This window comes from Megalops cyprinoides, chromosome 6 (assembly GCF_013368585.1).
Source record: "Megalops cyprinoides isolate fMegCyp1 chromosome 6, fMegCyp1.pri, whole genome shotgun sequence".
NCBI classification, from domain to species: Eukaryota; Metazoa; Chordata; class Actinopteri; order Elopiformes; family Megalopidae; genus Megalops; species Megalops cyprinoides.
In genome coordinates, this window is record NC_050588.1 from 37698435 (window position 1) to 37716158 (window position 17724).

Here is a 17724-nt window from a genome sequence, read left to right on the forward strand (position 1 = left end):
GCGTGTCCGGTGCCCAACACTGTCCTTTCGTACGTCACTTCCTCCTCGGCCTTCCGTTTGGACAGAGAGTGGATACGTCGGGCGTTTGTGGGATTTTTACCAAGACAAAACTGCAAAAATCCGAGCAAAGCCTTGATCTCGAGGCCTAGATGGGGTGGCAGTCTGCCCAGGGATGAAGAAGGATGAGGGTGGGTCAGTAAACGCGTACAGTCGTTACCCTGTTTCCTCAAAAAGATACTATTTACAACTTTGCTGTCCTTTCCTCAATGTCTTCGCAAGTAAACCACATGTACAAATAAAGAAATGCAGAGTCTTTCATCTGAAAAGGGTGGTCTCCAAATCTACACTCTGTGCTGTACAAATTTTTTTTTATTATTGTTATCTTCTTTTGTTTGTAAGTCTCTGAAGCAGCATCCAGGTGCCCATGTGGAATTTGCCATGATACCTATGCTCATTGTAAGATTCTTCTCTTTTTTTTTTTTTTTTGGAAAGCCGGAAATAATTTTGTTTCTTTTACAAATGAAATAAATAAATACTGCTGTTGCAAGCATAAACATCATTGATATTATCTTCAAAAGTAATAGTAATAATATATTATTATTTATGATTCTCCCAGAGGTGTTGTTTTTTTTTGTAAAGCTGCTGTGGATTTTTTTAATATATTCTTATATTTTTCTTCAAACAGATGTATTTATGTTGAATTATTTTCCTCTTTTGTTAGATTGATTCCATTCCAGTTCTATATTACAAACGGCTCTATGCACGGCTCCAAGCTGAGGTGGGGCTTTTCACCTGAAGAGTGCAACGAGGGGAGGGTGGTGGAGAGGAGGAGAGGAGGAGCAGGAGGAGGAGGTGCAGAAAGAGCAGGAGGAGCAGGAGGAGGTGGCAGAGACAGGGACCAGCCTAGTGGAACCGCTGGATTCCAAACCTCGGGTCTTTGCTGTCCCGGATCTCAATCTGGGAAAACAAGGAGAAGAACAAGAGTGGAATGAGTGAGGTAGGAGAACAGAACTTAGAACAGGGTAAAGGGGGAAGGGGAAGAAGGAGGAGGGAAACATTAGGAAAGAAACTCCGCCAGGATATCAAGTCAGGACATGTATAATTGATATCCAATAAGGACATGTCTTAACAATATCGAAAAGGGTCACAACGTGGATATTGGATAAGAGCGCACACCTGTGCCGGGTTTATATTTCACCTGCTGTGTGCACCTTCATTTTGATTCTATCTGACCTCATTGCCCTGCTCTGTGTGTTTTCTAAAGTCACCGTAGTGCTGTTTTTGCTCGTCTCCTACATAGCTGTGTACCAGGACACGTTTTTCTATAATGCTTGATTTCCTGAACTCTCATGTCCAGAGTGTGAGGTTCTTGGATCTCACGCTAAAACTGTACTGAACGGTTATTTAGCCCATCAGGACTTTTGGTAGTTTCAGAGAAAGTTCACAGAGTTTGGATTGGTTTTACACACTGTATGCGTAGATGCCACTGTCAGTGAGTGAGAGTGAAATGGAATGCTTTGCGTGGCTGAAGAGAAGCAAACCTGAAATTACCACCAGCAAGAGGCTCATTTTAACCTCATGAGATCGGGTTTTTTGGAAAACGTTTTCTGTATTTTTTTTTTCCTTTTTGTGTGTTTCCATTTTTTTTTTGTTTTGCCCATGTTAGTTACTACTAAGTTACTTTGAATTTGCTAAACAAAACTCAATGACAAATGTGAACAATTAGATACAATTAGCTATCATTTACCTCGCAACAAGCATCCAGCAACAAGCAAGTACTTCATAGTAGTTGCCATTTAATTCATGTAATAAACGTTACAGAAAATACAATATCATTCGATGCCTAACATGAACAAGGTTTGATATGGCACAAAATACGTTCAGCTACATGGCTATAAGGGACCGTGAGACTGTACTGCCTTTTATTGCAAGTTCAGCATAATGGCACACAACACAGTTTCAACTTCTCAGCTTAGTTGAGCATTTTAGTCCTTTTCACTGGCACATGGCAAAGCTGATTTAGACCTTCATACTATAACACTGTGGCGTCTGGAGCCCCAACGGGCCCAAATAACACACAACACCAGCATTATAGACGCCTGAGTGTAACCTGTTTGGGTGACACTTTAAAAGTTGTAAATGCTCTATAAATCATTCATAACTGCATTATACATCATTCATACCTTGGTGATGTTTAGCCCAGCACTGCTAAATGTTAGTAAATGAGTTATTACAGGGCACACAAGTTTACAGTGTGCACTGTTTTAATGAATTCAAATATGTATCTGAATTTAATTACATATAACTTATCATGAATATAAAAATCATATCAATTCAACAGCATAGCCTTGCATCCTTTGATGAAATTTTAATTATGTATAATGCAATCCAACAATGCTTTTCTCACACTCACACACCCAAGTCTTTCAATGAGAGAGCAATTAGGGTCCTCCTCTTACTAAAGTGTATTTTTTCCCTTATTCATGTCGGAATGAGGCATGGGGTGTTTATAGACACCAGGGCAAATACGGAGGAAAATAATGATGTATAAACATCAGTTTGGAGCACCCTATTCCAATTCCTTTGGTCTAATCCAGGTCAATAAACTCTCCTTCTGTACTGGGGTTTAATACACCAAAACCTTTGGTGTTTTGAGTGTTTTGTGCTTAACAGTTTGTTTGATAGTTTCAAACTGAGCGTTAGTTTGGCATTTCAAACTCATTTCACATGGACACTAGCTGTTTAAGGTTCTCATGGAAAATGCACCCTGCATGAAAAGGCTGTGAAATTCACAGATTATGCTTAAAAAAGGGTCCTCTAATGTGAGTGTTTCTTGGGTCAATCTGAGCTGGAGACCTCGTGTGGAATCGTGCACTGGTGTGGAGACCTCTCTGCATTTGGGAAGCACTCTGCCAGGACTGGAGCCCCTGCATTGATATGCCTGTCCTGGCATTTATCCTCATTTTACATTACGTTATGGTCATTTAGCAGGTGCTCTTACCCAGAGCGATTTACAGTTTTTATATATTATCCATTTATACAGCTGGATATTTGCTGAGGCAACTCTGGGGTAAGTACCTTCCAGGGGTACAGAAGCGGTGCCCTGGCGGGGAATCGAACCGGTAACCTTTCGGTTACGAAGCTTGCTCCTTACCACTACACCACACTGCCACCCCTTTATTTAAAGGGTGAGTGCTCCGGCCACATTGCTGCTCTGACGCACGGACCCGAAGGCTCAGATTATGGTGTGAAATATGATGGAAAGACATGAGGCTGACGCTCAGTCTCTGCATGCACCCCTGGAGAATAATGCGTGTCCCTCGCTGGGAGCCCTGGTCGCTTTGGACAGGGATGGCGACCAAGTGGCAAGAGGCAGGCAGTGGATCCAGGTGGTTTCGTCAGGGAATCCGCTGGACTCCCTACAGCAACGAACGCTGTTGCTGAGCCCCGGTCACCCATGCTTTCGGGGGCTGGAGACGCCCGAGAGGATCAGCATCCCCAACCCAAAAATGCCTCACTGCCTGCGGTGCGTTCAGGTGACCGGGCAGTGCGTCGAGGAGTGCGCGGTTTGGCAGGGGCTAGTTACGCCTGCGCTCGCGAGCCTCCGGGTTAATAACCGCAGTGGTGCTTTCAGGTGACTCGTCCCTCTAATGCAGGGCCAATTTAATGAAAAACGGATTAAAAAGTAAATCAATCAGAGCCTAGAAAGCCAGCACGTGGAGGAGGGGAAGGGAGATTACAACATCATTAATCTGCTTACAGGCACTACCTCTGCCCCTGGCAGGTGTCAAATTCAGCTGGGGGAGGGAGGAGGGGACCTGGAGCACAGACAGGACTGAGTCATTGCATTCCTTTGCGAAACATACGCTATGATGCTGAGACACCACCTGGAACAATTGCCCCCTCCAACCGGGATGTTGTTTGTTTTGGGAAGACTGCCTAGTTTTCCTCTACGTGCAATATTTACACAAAGGCCAAAAAAGTCTACATGAAATCGCTGATTGCACTGGGACAAACTTCTTACATTTAAAATGTGCCCTGTTTTCTTTTAAAAACAAACAATACAATATAAGTACAAAAGGGCACAGTCTCACTGATCAAGGTGCTGCATCAAAGTGTTGCAATGCTTTTTCAATGTTTTCGTAGCGCAGAACTGCAGCGCAAGGGGAAACACTTTTTTGTTTTTTTTCGCTACCTTCAGCTGTACAAAAACACAGACAGTGCAGAGAGCGCAGTTTTTGTCCCGATCGTGCCAGCGCGTAGCCCCGCGTAGGAGGGGGTTGGTCGCATTTTTTAAGGCATCATTGTGAGCATCTGCTATGCAGCGGCATGTCACACCCTGATTCAGTAAACACGCATTTGCTAAGGGATCGTCTGTGCAAGGCTGTGCCGGTAATCCCCCAACGTTTGACAGGGAGGGGAAATCAGGTTATCTTAAAGGGGTATCAAGACGGCTCACAAATAGTGCAGTGATGTGCACTGTTCATTCAACGAAATCGAACAGGAGACATCGATTCACAGAATGAAAAACAGCACATTACTGTTAGTCTGTTAGTATTAAAAACAGAAAGCTCTATCGATTTATCTTCTTTAATCGCGGTTTAAACCGCATGAACACGAGCTGAACCAAATCCAGAGTGATTCTACCTGTAATAGACACTTCAGTTAGCATACATTTATAGCTACCTTTGAAATTCAGTTATCCATAATACCTCATTCAGACATACAGTGATTGCTGCAATAATGTTAGTAATAAAGCGCAGTAATAACACTTAAACAGTCTGTTAAGTTGTGTTTTCTTTTAATTTGTTTAAGAAGTCATTAATGCTGTCTAGTTGTTGTTAGGTGACAAAACAATATTTTAATATTGTTTTCACTTTGCGAAGGCTGGGATGTTTAAAATAATACACTTGTTAAAAATCAATGACATCAGATTCAGAAGCAGGCCATACTGAATTTATCCGGCAGACATGGGTGACTTTTCTCTCTGCACTTACTACACGCTTGCCTGTGGCCCGTACAGAAACGTCACATCCAGTACCTGGAGAAACTGTTAGGAAAAACGCAACAAGTCCGCTGGTGAGTTTCACGCCATGCCCTATCAGGCATTAAACTCCTCACCAGTCACCTCCTCACCTATTTTGGCTGGAGACCGCCGAGAAACACACGCTAATCCACATAGCAGTCCACTCTCGTCTTACTTTCACACTGCAGCTGGCAACACACGTGGCTGAAGCTGAAGTCTTTCATCGCTCTAACTCTAACCCTAACCCTAAATTTGTTTAAGAAGTCATTAAAGCCGTCTTTCATCACTCTAACGCACGTGGTTAAAGACGCAGTGACCCAGAATACTGCGTTTAAGGAAAAGCTCAGTTCGGCTCCTGTCCGAGGCATTGCTAACGTTACCCACAGATGCAGCGGAGGTGAAGGATGCATGCAACATTCTGACAGGCAGCAAACAGACACAGACATGACCGGCACTCGTTAGAAGCAGCTCCTTTCATGGTGACATAGTTAGACCTTCCAATTTTTATGCGAGGTCCAACCCTGTCTGCCCCCCCCCCCCCCCCCCCCCCCCCCCCCCAACAGGAGTTTTCACTTGTGCTTCTGTCTTGAAAACTGCATGGTGTTATGAATCTCCCCATCTACACGCCTCAGTGATGGAGTCTGTTGATCCATGGAGCTCCTGATGGATTCGTACCCTGGTGAGTTAGGGGGTTGCCAGATGACACGATGGAAGTTAAAACCCACCCGGCCATCAGAGAGAGGAGACGGGGTGCAGGGTGACAGCAGCGGTCCTGTCAAAGACAGCACTGAAAACTCAGGCTGCCTTTAACCCAGCATGGGACACACGCGTTAAAGGCTGCGATGAAGTCTATCTGAAGTGTATCTGCCTGCAAGCAGTCTGGAATGATAAGCGAACTACATGCCCTTGCAGGAAATGCTTTTTCTTGCTTGCCTTTTCTTCTTTGGGAGCCCTACCATAGAGTTTATGACCTGAAGCAGATACAGCTAAAAACATCCACTTACTTTAAAATAGATAGCATTCCCTATCCCCTACTCCCTCTCTGCATTCCCCCTCTTCCCCTGGCTTTGATTATCCATTCCATCCATTTCTTCTTCCATTTCCAAATTTCCTGCATTTTTCCTTCTCCTCAATGATCTCTGAGCACATGCAACATCAGGTTTGCTTTTGGTCCCCCAATATTTATCCTCCACACATCTTCTGTTATTGCCCTCATTTAGATTTAACATGGTACTCTTTTAATATAGTGACACATATGCCTTTGCTACAACTGTTACAATGATGAGGTAATGGTTAATGCCTCTACCTTGCTGTTCATCTGCATACCTGCATGTGTAACTCTTTCAGATTGTTTAGTGAAGCTATAATTGTAATTCCGCTTGCAAGTATCACAGCTGGTTAGCTAGTTAGCTGTATTGTATTATTAGGGCGTTTTGTTTGTAGTGTTTGGAGTAGAACTGTACATGATTAAATTCTGACAGATATAATTTTGGGCTCGATGGACGCCCTCCGCAATGTCTTTATGGTCCCGTGTTTCTGCTGTGTCTCCAGCTGAGACCGCCTCAGTAAATGGGACAGACGGACAGCCGTGGTCGTGGAGAGGGCGGATTGCTGGTGAACTGTGAGATGCTGTTCTGAGGACTCGGCCAGGGACTGTGCCAGCTAAGTTGTTCATTTTATAATATTTTATTTCACACACATGCAAGTTTCTGGTTTCAGAAAAAAAAAATATATATACATTATACACATGTGCATGGAAGGGAATTTTCTATTCAGACATCTGTTTGCTGTTTAATGCCAGACAATCTACATCTGCGCATCCACTAGTTTCTGGGTACAGGGAAGGAGGACGAATAAGACCAGAAGGGGATGAAGGGGATGGAAGACTACACTGGTCAGACAGCTGACTCGTCTGACTGACGGTTGTTCGATAAGGACAGAGATTACGCTGGAACTCTGCGCGGCCACTGTTTCTCTTTCACACTGGAGTGTAGCTCCCTGAGGCAGTTTGTTCTTCCTCACGTCCGCATGAAGTTCCAAGGTAAAAAAAATCTCTCACTGGTCGCGAAACGGTCCTTATCTTTGCGCTACAGATTGGGTTGCATGGCAACCACGTGAAAATTTTGTTTCCTCCACTTTCCTTCGGGTTGTCGGCTGTTCATTTGATACTGTGCGACTGGCTGCAAAGCAAAGAAGGAAACAAAACATTTTTTTTCCCGACAATAAACCGAGGCAAAACAAACACGTCAACACCACCAGCACTAAACAGGTCACAAAAGCATGCTGGGATAACATGCAAATTGGCTGGCAGGTCTGTTGAAGGAGCTCTCTATGCTATCTATCCTGAAGGCAGAACTCTACAATATCTCATCCTCTCTGTAATCCCCTCTATCTCCCAGAGATCATTGTTTCCCTCAGTGTGGGAAAATGCCTCAGGTTCAGTTGTGGCCCAAATTCATTAATTGGATTTTAGTGTTTTAGTCAGCATGTATAGATTCGAGATGCAGTGGTTAAATCTTAAATCCATAGATGCTGACTGAGTATATTTTTTTCTCCCTTCCAAATGTACAACTGCTGAATTTATTCTGTCCTCGTGTTGAGCTCTATCAGAGTTTCTGGATTTTCTTTTGCTGGCTTCTTCATGGCCTAAATCAGGCCTATCCCCCACCCTCATTGATCAATGCCCACTCTCAGACTTAGCTAAATGACCGATCTTAAAATAATCAAATATTTTTGTACTTGGCGAACCACTTTTCTGCACCATTTGTTATGTGGTTCTATGTAAAATTTTGTACCTCGAGGTAACAGTTTTCTGTGATGCAAAATGGGTGAATGTATTATTTTTTTTTTCCTGTTTGGAACATCATCAGTGCATTTCAAGATGAATTTTTCATGGAGCCACTCGTCTCTCATACTGTAACACTCCTCTGTGAGTCCCTGGAGACTCACAGGAGACTCATTAAGGGACATGTTTTTTTTTTCTTTTTTAATTCTGAAAGCGTATTTGCCTGCAGTCCCATACACTAAAAGCTGAAGCTCTGTGGTACGTTTCTCCTTCTTTCGATGTTTTACAGTCCACACATGGAATGCCTCGTTCCTCTGGGAGCTCCTTTTCGCCTGGAGGACCTTAACTACAGCATGTTACCACCTCTTGCTTTCCAGTACTCTCCCTTGTCCCCCCTCCGGGGAAGCGGGGAGACTGCAGTCACTACAGGATCTCGCTTTAGTGAACCGGCTCACGTGACCGAGTACCACATCATTGCGCAACTGCAGCTGAGGGCTAACGGGTGAGGATCAGGCACGACACCATGTTAGCCAAGGCCAACGCACACAGACTGAACACCAATCCACACGCTTTATCCACCCAGACAATAAAGTCTGCGCATTGCCACGACAACTGCCACAACACTGTTTGTACGACAACCACGGCGCACACAGCACAAAGCCACAACACTGTCAGACTTACCCTGGACACTGCAAAATCTGCAAAGACAGAATAGAAACGGCATTTTAGGTTATTAATGTTTTTTTTTTTAGCAGAAAATATTTTCTCAACTGAAACTATACAAGATGTGCTTTACATTATTTTTGTATTTATTTTTGTTTCAGTTCAGCAGTGAGCCTCGCTCAGAAACAATAAATGAATGTGGTGTGTTTTGAGCTGAAGCCACAAATCTAAGTGGACTGTTTATGAAACGATTTCCTTTCTCTCTCTGTTGCGCGAGTTTTTGCTCTCGTTGTTACAGTATAATGAGTGTCTTCGCTTTTTCAGCCTCCAGCCAGGTGTCCAGGTCTATGGCTGTGATTGGTAGGGATACACTCACAGCCAGATGCAATCTAATATTCCATTCTCACAGGAGTCCTCTCTTCTCACTTTTTTCCCCTCCCTGTATTACAGTTTGTGAAGCAGTAATGAAAAAGGACCAGGGAACATTGGTCTGAAATTGAAAGAACTATTCAGGGTTTATTTCCAATGCCTTCCCCCTTCCTGCAGTCCTGCCACCCAGAGAGGCGTGCAGCTCATGAGAGATGCAGAGAATCATCTCTCTATTGATAAAAGGCTGTAAACAGGGGCATCCTCATTGGATTGTTCCATTTGAAACGAGAGAGAAAACACTGTCGCTTTAGAGTAGAGAAGCAGCAGAATAACCCCCCACAACACGTGTGATGGTTACATGAAGTGTAGAAACGACAGGCTCTGGCTACATGCACTACACTGCAGGGTGTCACAGTGCCTAAGGTCTAACAACATGTAGGCATCCACAGCAGTCCAGTGTGTGACTTGCATTACAATTCTGGCTTTTAGAAACTCAATCAATTCTCTGCAATAATTAAGAGCAAATTCCTGCACACAGAAATGGGCTTACAATGCAGCTGACTGTTTCCAATCTCAGGTGAAACTAATCGTTAATCTTAGTAAGGGGGGGGGGGGGGGGGGGTTTGAAAAGAAGACATTTCCTCCTCTAGATTCAATAGGGTGTGCAGAACCACTAAAATCCCATCGGGGACTTCCATATCCTGTGGAGATGTTTGTGGGGGGGCTCACGAAAAGGAATATCCCCCAGAGCGATTGGGTGGGGGGGATGGGTGGGGGGGGGACTCACGAAAAGGAATATCCCCCACAGCGATTGGGTGGGTGGGGGGCGGGGGGGCGGGGGGACTCACGAAAAGGAATATCCCCTGCTATCCATCGTATGCTACCACTTCTGCCATGGGATTCCATAACGCATGCTTGTTCTACTTTAGTTACTTTGGAAATCCATTTTGTATCATTGTGCATCTGGGGATTAATGCACAGTCATTCAAGTTAATCCAAATATATAAAAAATGAGGGCCAAAGTCTTCTGCACTGGTTAACCCGGGTGGAAATGTAACGCTAAATGTCCTAAGTGAATAGGGGGGGTTTGACTCTGTCAGTGAACCTGCGATGGAGCTGGTCATGGACGTGTATGCATGAAGCATACATATTGCGTAAACAGTCTTTGAAATATGTGCATATGTATGTGTGTGTATTATATATACACAGATAAACAAGTATGAAATTACAGCAGAGTGGATTCGGGGGAACAGATAAAGCAGAGGAAAAACTGGCAAACCACCAAGCTGTTATTGATGCAACACAGGCTCTTAGGCACAGATGCCGTACCCCCCACCCCCCCCCCCCCCCCAAAATGCGCTGAAATAGAATTAACATCCAGAGAAGAGAGAGAGATTGTGAGTGTGGCAGCCACACAGCTGTGGAGCGTGGAGTCACAGGGGACAGTACCAGGCATCTTATCCTTCTGGAATCTCATATGTAACCATGGAAACTTCCTCAATAGAATCGGGCAAGTATGAAGGAATTGTGTGAGTGTGTGTGTGTGTGTGTGTGTGTGTGTGTTTTTTTCTCCTTTGGCAGCCTACTGTATAATCTCTCGCTTCCTCTCTCTGATCGTGGTATTATACCTCCATCCCCCCTCCAACCCCTCTTCCTCCACTCATTTAGTACAGATATATTCTGCCTCTGTAATTAAAGAAAATAAGACATTCTGCTAAATGCCTTTATACGCTGCTCTGTGCTTCACATCTAGAGTGTTCCTTCAGTGACACGGCAAGCAGACCCTATAAAAGTCTGTATGAGGACACTACCCCCGGAAGATAGGCCGAAATAAAAGGTGAATCCTGTATGAGCAAGCGTCTGTAATTCCTCTAGACATGGGACAAGAACTTCACAACCCTCTTCAGCTCACCAATAAACCTGGCGTCCGAGCCTCCAGAGACCAGGGAAACTCGGACACAGGTGAGCCGGGTCACGGTGCCTCGCCCGTCACCCATCCCCTGTCCCCTGTCCCCTGTCCCCTGCCACCCCCCCCCCCTCACCTTTGTTCTCCGCCTTGACCTCCTCCTGGAGCAGGTCGGTCTGCCGGTTGCCGAGCACGAAGGCCAGGAAGGAGAGGATGAGGGCGTCCAGGATGCCGATGATGGCCAGGATGTAGGCCCAGCGCACAGAGCAGTTCCCCAGGGTGTACTTCCCTGTCTGTTCCCCGCACATGTCCCGCACCACCTCCGCGTCCCAGCCGTCCGGGAAGATCATGCAGCCCAGGACCAGGCACACAGCTGCCGGGGGGGGAGTAGAGAGAGAGAGGGGAGAGGAGAGAGAGGGGGAGAGGTAAGTTAAAGTGGAGGTGAGGAGCGTGGATAAAAACAGTGAAAAGCTAGGAAAGTGACGAGTTAACAACAGTACACAACAATGTGCTGAAGAGTATACAACAGTATAGCATAGTATGGGTGGCAGTGTAGTATAGTGGTAGGGCGCAGGGTTCGATTCCCTGCTGGGGCACAACACCCTTGGGCAGGGTACTGAAGCCACATTGCCTCAGGAAATATGCAGCTGTATAAATAAATAACATGTAAAAAATTGTAACCAATGTAAGTAGTTGTGGATAAGAGTGTCTGCTAAATGCCAATAATGTAATGAATGGATTTCAGTGTTAATAAGGTGCAGACAAAAAGGGGTTAAATCCAGAATTTGATTTTGTAAATCAAAATGTAAACGACAATAATGTCATCTTCCTACAGTACAGAGAGATGCCGGAAGTGCTTTGGCATGGAAATTCCTGCCTCTGCATCACCAGCTGAAACTGAGAGTCAAACTCTGCCCGACTCTCACAGAAGTCACCCCATTGCAGTCCCCACAGTGGCCTTACGGGTGAGCAGACAGACAGGACAGAGGGACAGACAGGCAGGTAGAGAGGTGTCCCAGGCCGGCTCGTCTCTCTAACACGGCAGCGTTTCTCCCCGCTGAGCGCAGCGCTGTGACGGGAACCCCCCGGCCGGCTCCCCCGGCCTCAGTCTCACCCCGCTGCACGGCTGGCGGGTTCGAGAGGGACAGAGGCTCTATGGGCTCATGCGGAAATGCCCCCCACCCCCCCCCCCCCCCCGCGCTTTCCCTTCCACCACCAGCTGAACCTGAGCTGCAAACTCTGTGCTTGTACACTCTGCACATGCAGACCTCAGAAATGCCCCACACCCCCTGAACTCCGCTGCCCACGGGGCAAATGCAGTATCCTCACCATGCCTCCCTGCCGAGGACCGTAACCCCTAAACAGCACCCGAGAAGCTAATCATTCGCCGAAAATCCCGATCGCCATGAGCTGGCTTTGTATCGAGAGCCAGCAGCAAAAGAAAGTACAAAAGGACCCTCAAGCTCAACCTCTGAGGGTTCATCAAGGCCGGGTTAACGTATGGATTCTCTGCAGGCCCCCGGCTTTGATGGGAGAAACCTGGAATTAACTCTCTGGCGCTGCACCGCATCCCGTACCCTGGAGTGATTCAGCATCAGATCAATGCGTTTTATCGCACCGCGTCTAGAGGCTTCCCGTGCGTTTAGCCCTGCATCCCTCTGCCGCCGCTGACCTTCCGTTTGTAAACGTGTGCATGTCTGTGGCTCTCTGCTGCACGCATCGTACAGATATGATCCCGGTCTCATACTACAGCTCTTCCGTCGCCCGCCTCATCCTTTTTGGGGTTTATTTATTTATCTTTAAAGACATGGGTTGGATATTTGCGTTAGAATATCCACACTGCTGAGTGTGAGTGTTTGTGGAGTGCTCGTGAGCCGTTTGGCAGAGCAGAGAGAGTCCCCGATGCGGGGAGCAAAGTGTCAGCAGATGGTGACTGCGCTGGGGATGTCACTGCCAAATCCGGGGATACAAACGAGGCCGTCGGCGTGCTGCAGATGGTTTCGAGATCTCCAGACCCCAGTCTGGATGTCCGCACGACTTCCCGGCCGGGCTGACTGAAGGACCACATCCATCAGGGGGAAGGAGGGAAGTCTTGCGGTGTCTCCACAGAGTAAGGGGTGAAATTTCAGGCCCCTTGTTGCTTAAAGAGAAATAAGGGGCAAGGCTCGTAATCAAAAGGTTGTTGGTTCAATTCCCAGCTGGGCCGCTCCTGTTCAACAAGGTACTTAACCCATAATTGCCTCAGTAAATATCCAGCTGTATAAATGGATAACATTTTAAAACCTAAAGTGACTAAAGTTGCTCTGGATAAGAGCGTCAGCTGAATACCAATAATGTAATGAGGTGCAACAGAGAGTATTCAGTTTTTTCAGTTTGTGTCCCAAATTAAGCTATTTTCTTTTCTCTGCCCTTGTGAAGGAGAACCATCACCTGCCCCCTAAAACTATTAATTGTTTAATTTTTAATTATTTAAATTTAAATGTGTTATTTAAATGTTTCAAGGATCCTGTCTTTAAATGTTCAGCCTTGTCAATAATTGAGTTCAAGTTAATCAATTACATCTGAACAGGTCACTTGTTAATTGTGTAATTGTAATTGTCTTTGTCTGTGTAAGCTAGTCATGGGTTAATTACCCATCACCTGCCAGTTAAGGCCTATTAAATACAGGTGTGTGGCTGCAGAGCAAGGAGTCTGTTTGGGTCAGGTTTTGGCTGTGTGCTCAAGGCTGGTTCCTTGTGTTTTTAAATAAATTCATTCTTTTGTAAGTTTTTGCTTTTTTGTCAGAAGTGTTGGCCAGCCTCTCCACAGCAATTTAGAATCATACTTAATTTACTAAGACTGGCAGAAACAAATTTCTCTGTAATAGTCAGTGGGTTGTTCATTCTGCAATAGCTTTCTTTATCATGGGTAGGGGTTCTTTTGAGGGTCCAAAAATACTACAACAACTCAACATTTTTGTCATTTTTTTAAAAGTCAATTAAAAGGCAGAACAGGAACTCCCATGAGACTCCAGGGGAGGCACTGACAAGCAGCGATGTGCCTCCCATCGTTACAGCGATCGTGACAGTGACACTCCTCTAATGGTGTCACACTGATTTCTCAATTTTTTAACCCAACTTTGTTTTGAACAGAGACAGATGATAATTAGCGTACCCGAGGCTAGCAACCGGAGAAGATGAGACTGTGTCATATCCTTCCTTAATGTAATGACAGAAATGGTAAAGGAATATATATATATATATATATATATATATATATATATATATATATATATATATATTTCATTTCTTTCCTCTTGAGAAACACATTTTTTTTTCTGTCACGTATTCCCAAAAGAGTCATGGTTTTTATCTCAAAGGTACATCCCTTTGATCTTGCTCTAGAACGCTCACCAGAGTTGTGGAAGGCTGAGCCTGATTAATTATTGATAATGAAGGAGAGGGGGGAGCAAGACTCGAGGAGAGAGAGAGAGAGAGAGAGAGAGAGAGAGGAGAGGGGGAGAGAAAGAGAAGGAGGAAGAGAGAAGCGGGGGAGAGAGGAGAGAGAGGGAACAAGATTCTCAGAGAGAGAGGGAGAGAGAGAGGCCTAGAGGAGAGAAAACCTCAGAGTGGGAGACAGAATGAGGGGAAAAAGGGCATTGAAGAGGGAGAGAGATGGAAGAGAAGAGAGAAGAAGGCTGATGGAAAGAAAAGAGCGATTCCAGGGAAAGGGAGAGACGAGGAGAAGCAGAGGAAAAAAAGGAACATAAATGGAGTACAACTGTTGGGACAAAGCTGCCTCACCATTTCAGCTGTCCTGTACCATTAAATAATGTACCATCTTTTTTGGGTTCACTTCACAGTTCTCCATACAGCTTTGTCCTACGGACACCCCCCTCTTCCCTGAGAGACCTGCCCTTACAGCCTCTTCTCTGAGTTAATGGGTTAACACTGTAACTCCCGTCTACCAAAAACACTTCCCCAGCGTGAATTCCCTAACCAAAACCTAAATCATTAATCGCTTCACGTAAGATGGCAAAATGGAGACTTGGAATGGAGACTGCTTGTAGTACTTCTGTTGTTCTGCTGTTGTTGGGCTCAAGCTAAGTTGATATTTTAGTGGTGAGGAGCAGGGCTCGTAACCAAAAGGTTTCTGGCTCGATTCCCCGCTGGGACACAGCCGCTGCTGTACCCTTGGGCCAGGTAAATGGATAACACTTAAAAACTATAACCTATGTAAGTCGCTCAGGATAAGAGCATCTGCTGAATGACCATAATGTAATGTAACGTAATGTATTGCTGCAGTCCCATCACACTATCCCATCTCTGACCCCTGGAGCTGCATGTCCCCTTGTTCGTAGCCTGGGTTATTGACTTCCGCCCTTGTGAGCATGCACAAAAGCCTACAGACTGTGCGTGTGTGTGTGTGCGTGCGTGCGTGTGTGTGTGGGGCAGCCTTTCTCTCCTGACGGTGAAATAACCACTCTCCAGACTCTGAAAGGCGGTCATGTCAGGCTCAGTAATCCCCAGTGATCACTGATCTCTGGCAAATTAGCCAGTGGGAGAGGGCCCCACTGATTGGTCATGGCCTTGCAGCTGTGTGGAACCCAGAATTAAAACAGACACAGAAACAGGCACTTGCCCACACACACACACACACGCATACACACACATACATAAACGCACACACGCATTCACACACAAGGGGTTTTTGCAGTGACAGTATACTCCCAACCTCACAAGCATTACCTCATCATAACTGTGCATCACTATGTGAGCATGTGAGCATCCTTCAGACTTTAATCACAGAGATACCTGCTAACACAGACCCCATATCCATCCACAGTGTGCAGCATGAAGTTCCTAATTAAGCACATTTAAACTGCAGACATGCTTCTCCATTTATGCCAAATGTGTTGCAACAAGACAGCAGCCAATCAAAACCTTTTTCCACTGGATGACAGATCCCTCGAATGAGGCTTGCGTGGACCCGGCTGGCAGGGACCCTGGCATCTCAGGGGCTCTGACCACCAGGTGGCACCTTTGAGACCGTTTGCATGGCTCAGTGTACGGCTGGGGGGAGAGGGGTGATGAGGTAATTATCATTACTATCCTGAGCTGGGGGGGGGGGCGTCGGGGGGGAGGCTCATTACATGCATGGGTGAGCCTCGTTACACTGACAACCGCAGGTTGAGTGCTTTGACAATTAATTTCTTGTTTGCAATATGATCGAGAGCGGCGTTCACAAGTGCTTTCCGTAGTGTTTAATGGTCAGAGCCAAGCTTTTGCTGCGCACCCTGCGGTCTGGGGGCGAGGCGGCGGGGGTGAAGGGGGGGAGGGGCGGTACCAGGGACGGGGTAGCTGGGTCTGACTGACTCCCAGGTGTCGGCGTACTTCATTGTAAATTGCAGCATTTACCCACAGGAAACGTCCTCTGGTCCATGCTGAGTGGCTCTCCCTGTTTACCGGAGGGCTACAGAGCAGTTCAGCATCCGTAGGCCTCGGGACTCCCTCCGCTGCCTGTACCAAATCCCTCCCTGATCCTGCTCCCTGTGCTCTCCCTGCTCAGCGCGTTTGGCCCCAGGTGGAAGATCAACGCTCTGGAAGAATCCTGTTCTGAAAGGAAAAGCTCTTTGAAGTTGTTGTTTCGCCAGCCCGTCCACCACACCCCCCTATCACCTCCCCCCACAAACGCACATCAGATACAGTATTTCTGGTCTTTTGCGCAGCCAACTTCAAAGGCTGTGGCGAGCTGGCGGAGCAGAGAGAGAGCCCTTAGTTCCCCACAAAGGTCGTCTCACTGTGTTTAGATCTCACGCTTCGGTCAAACGAGCGGTCAGACACAGACCCCGCCCTGTCCCCGTCTAGGAAGTGGCAGGGACTTGGAAACACCAGAAATCCACACCACCAGACCTGTGCCATTCCCCTCCATACTGTTCGTCTCTCTCTTTGCAGTACGGCCTAGCTGAACAGCCTTCAGAGACGACTGAATGTAACGTAATGTAACATTACGGAATGTAACATTACGTTACATTACGTTATTGTCATTTAGCAGATGCTCTTATTCAGAGCGACTTACAAAAAATACGCTACAGTGCTATCCATTTATGCAGCAGCAGCAGTGACCTAGCAGGGCAGTGCCTTAGGGGGGAATTGAACCGGAAACCTTTTGGTTAGCCCTGCTCCTTACCAGTACACCATACTGCTGCCCAAAAAGACCCATTATCTCTTTATTTTGAAGACACAGCTGTTAAGCCTGTTTAGAAACACAAACGTCTGACTGAAAGACGCAAGGATGGGTGGATGGCAAGGTCAGCTGTCCCCTCCTGGGCTCCAGAAAGCTTCTGAGCCATCAAGCTGGGAGCTAGAACTCATGCACTGTCCCTAGCCAGGCTGACTTACAAAGGCAGGGCTTGATCTGTATGTGTTAAAATGGTTTTCATCATACTTTTTGTTCTCTTTTTATGTGTGGTTCCACAGCTTTTGATCTTCCACTCCTCCGAATGAAAACCCCGCATTTGTCATTTATTTGATTCTTGAACCATTATAAAACAATAAAATGGGTTCAGATATCTTAATGGAATCTCCCACATTATGGGAAAAGGGCCTCAACTGCCTCATAAATAGAGAATTAACTCACTTTTATCGGAGCCTTATTCCCTGGAGGTGTTTCATCTTATTAGCTAGTATCCCACTGGCTTCTTACTGGAGCTGGTAGCCGTGCCTTCTTAACTGGCTTTTGGGAAATGCAGTCTAAGTCTGATGTGAACAGAGAATGGACAGATGTTTGCTAATAAAACTCAAACAGACAGTGAACTTTAGTCACTAATAAACCTGTTATTTTCATTCAAAACGAACATCCGTGTAACAGCAAAGGTTATTAGGGCATCACATTGACCTCTGGAGACAGTGAGAATGTTATTATCCTCTGGCCAGGAGGAAAGTCTGACCTTTGGAGTCTTGCAGGCCAATGCCGAACAAGACCCTGGATTCAGAG

The 17724-nt window shown here is 46.0% G+C and overlaps 1 protein-coding gene across 2 annotated transcripts in view; it reads right to left on the bottom strand.

Moving 5' to 3' along the window:
- Positions 1-653: 653 nt before the first annotated feature.
- Positions 654-17724, bottom strand: part of lhfpl4a (LHFPL tetraspan subfamily member 4a) — a 46822-nt gene continuing 29751 nt past the window's right edge. Inside the window, exons 2-4 of one of the 2 annotated variants that reach the window (XM_036531375.1) lie at positions 10886-11122; positions 8493-8509; positions 654-957 (exon numbers count right to left, since the gene is read on the bottom strand). In XM_036531375.1, the coding sequence (XP_036387268.1) occupies positions 904-957; positions 8493-8509; positions 10886-11122 (308 nt within the window). In that variant the 3' untranslated portion in view covers positions 654-903. The remainder of the gene's footprint in view (positions 958-8492; positions 8510-10885; positions 11123-17724) is intronic. The other variant, XM_036531377.1, reaches the window with a different exon arrangement.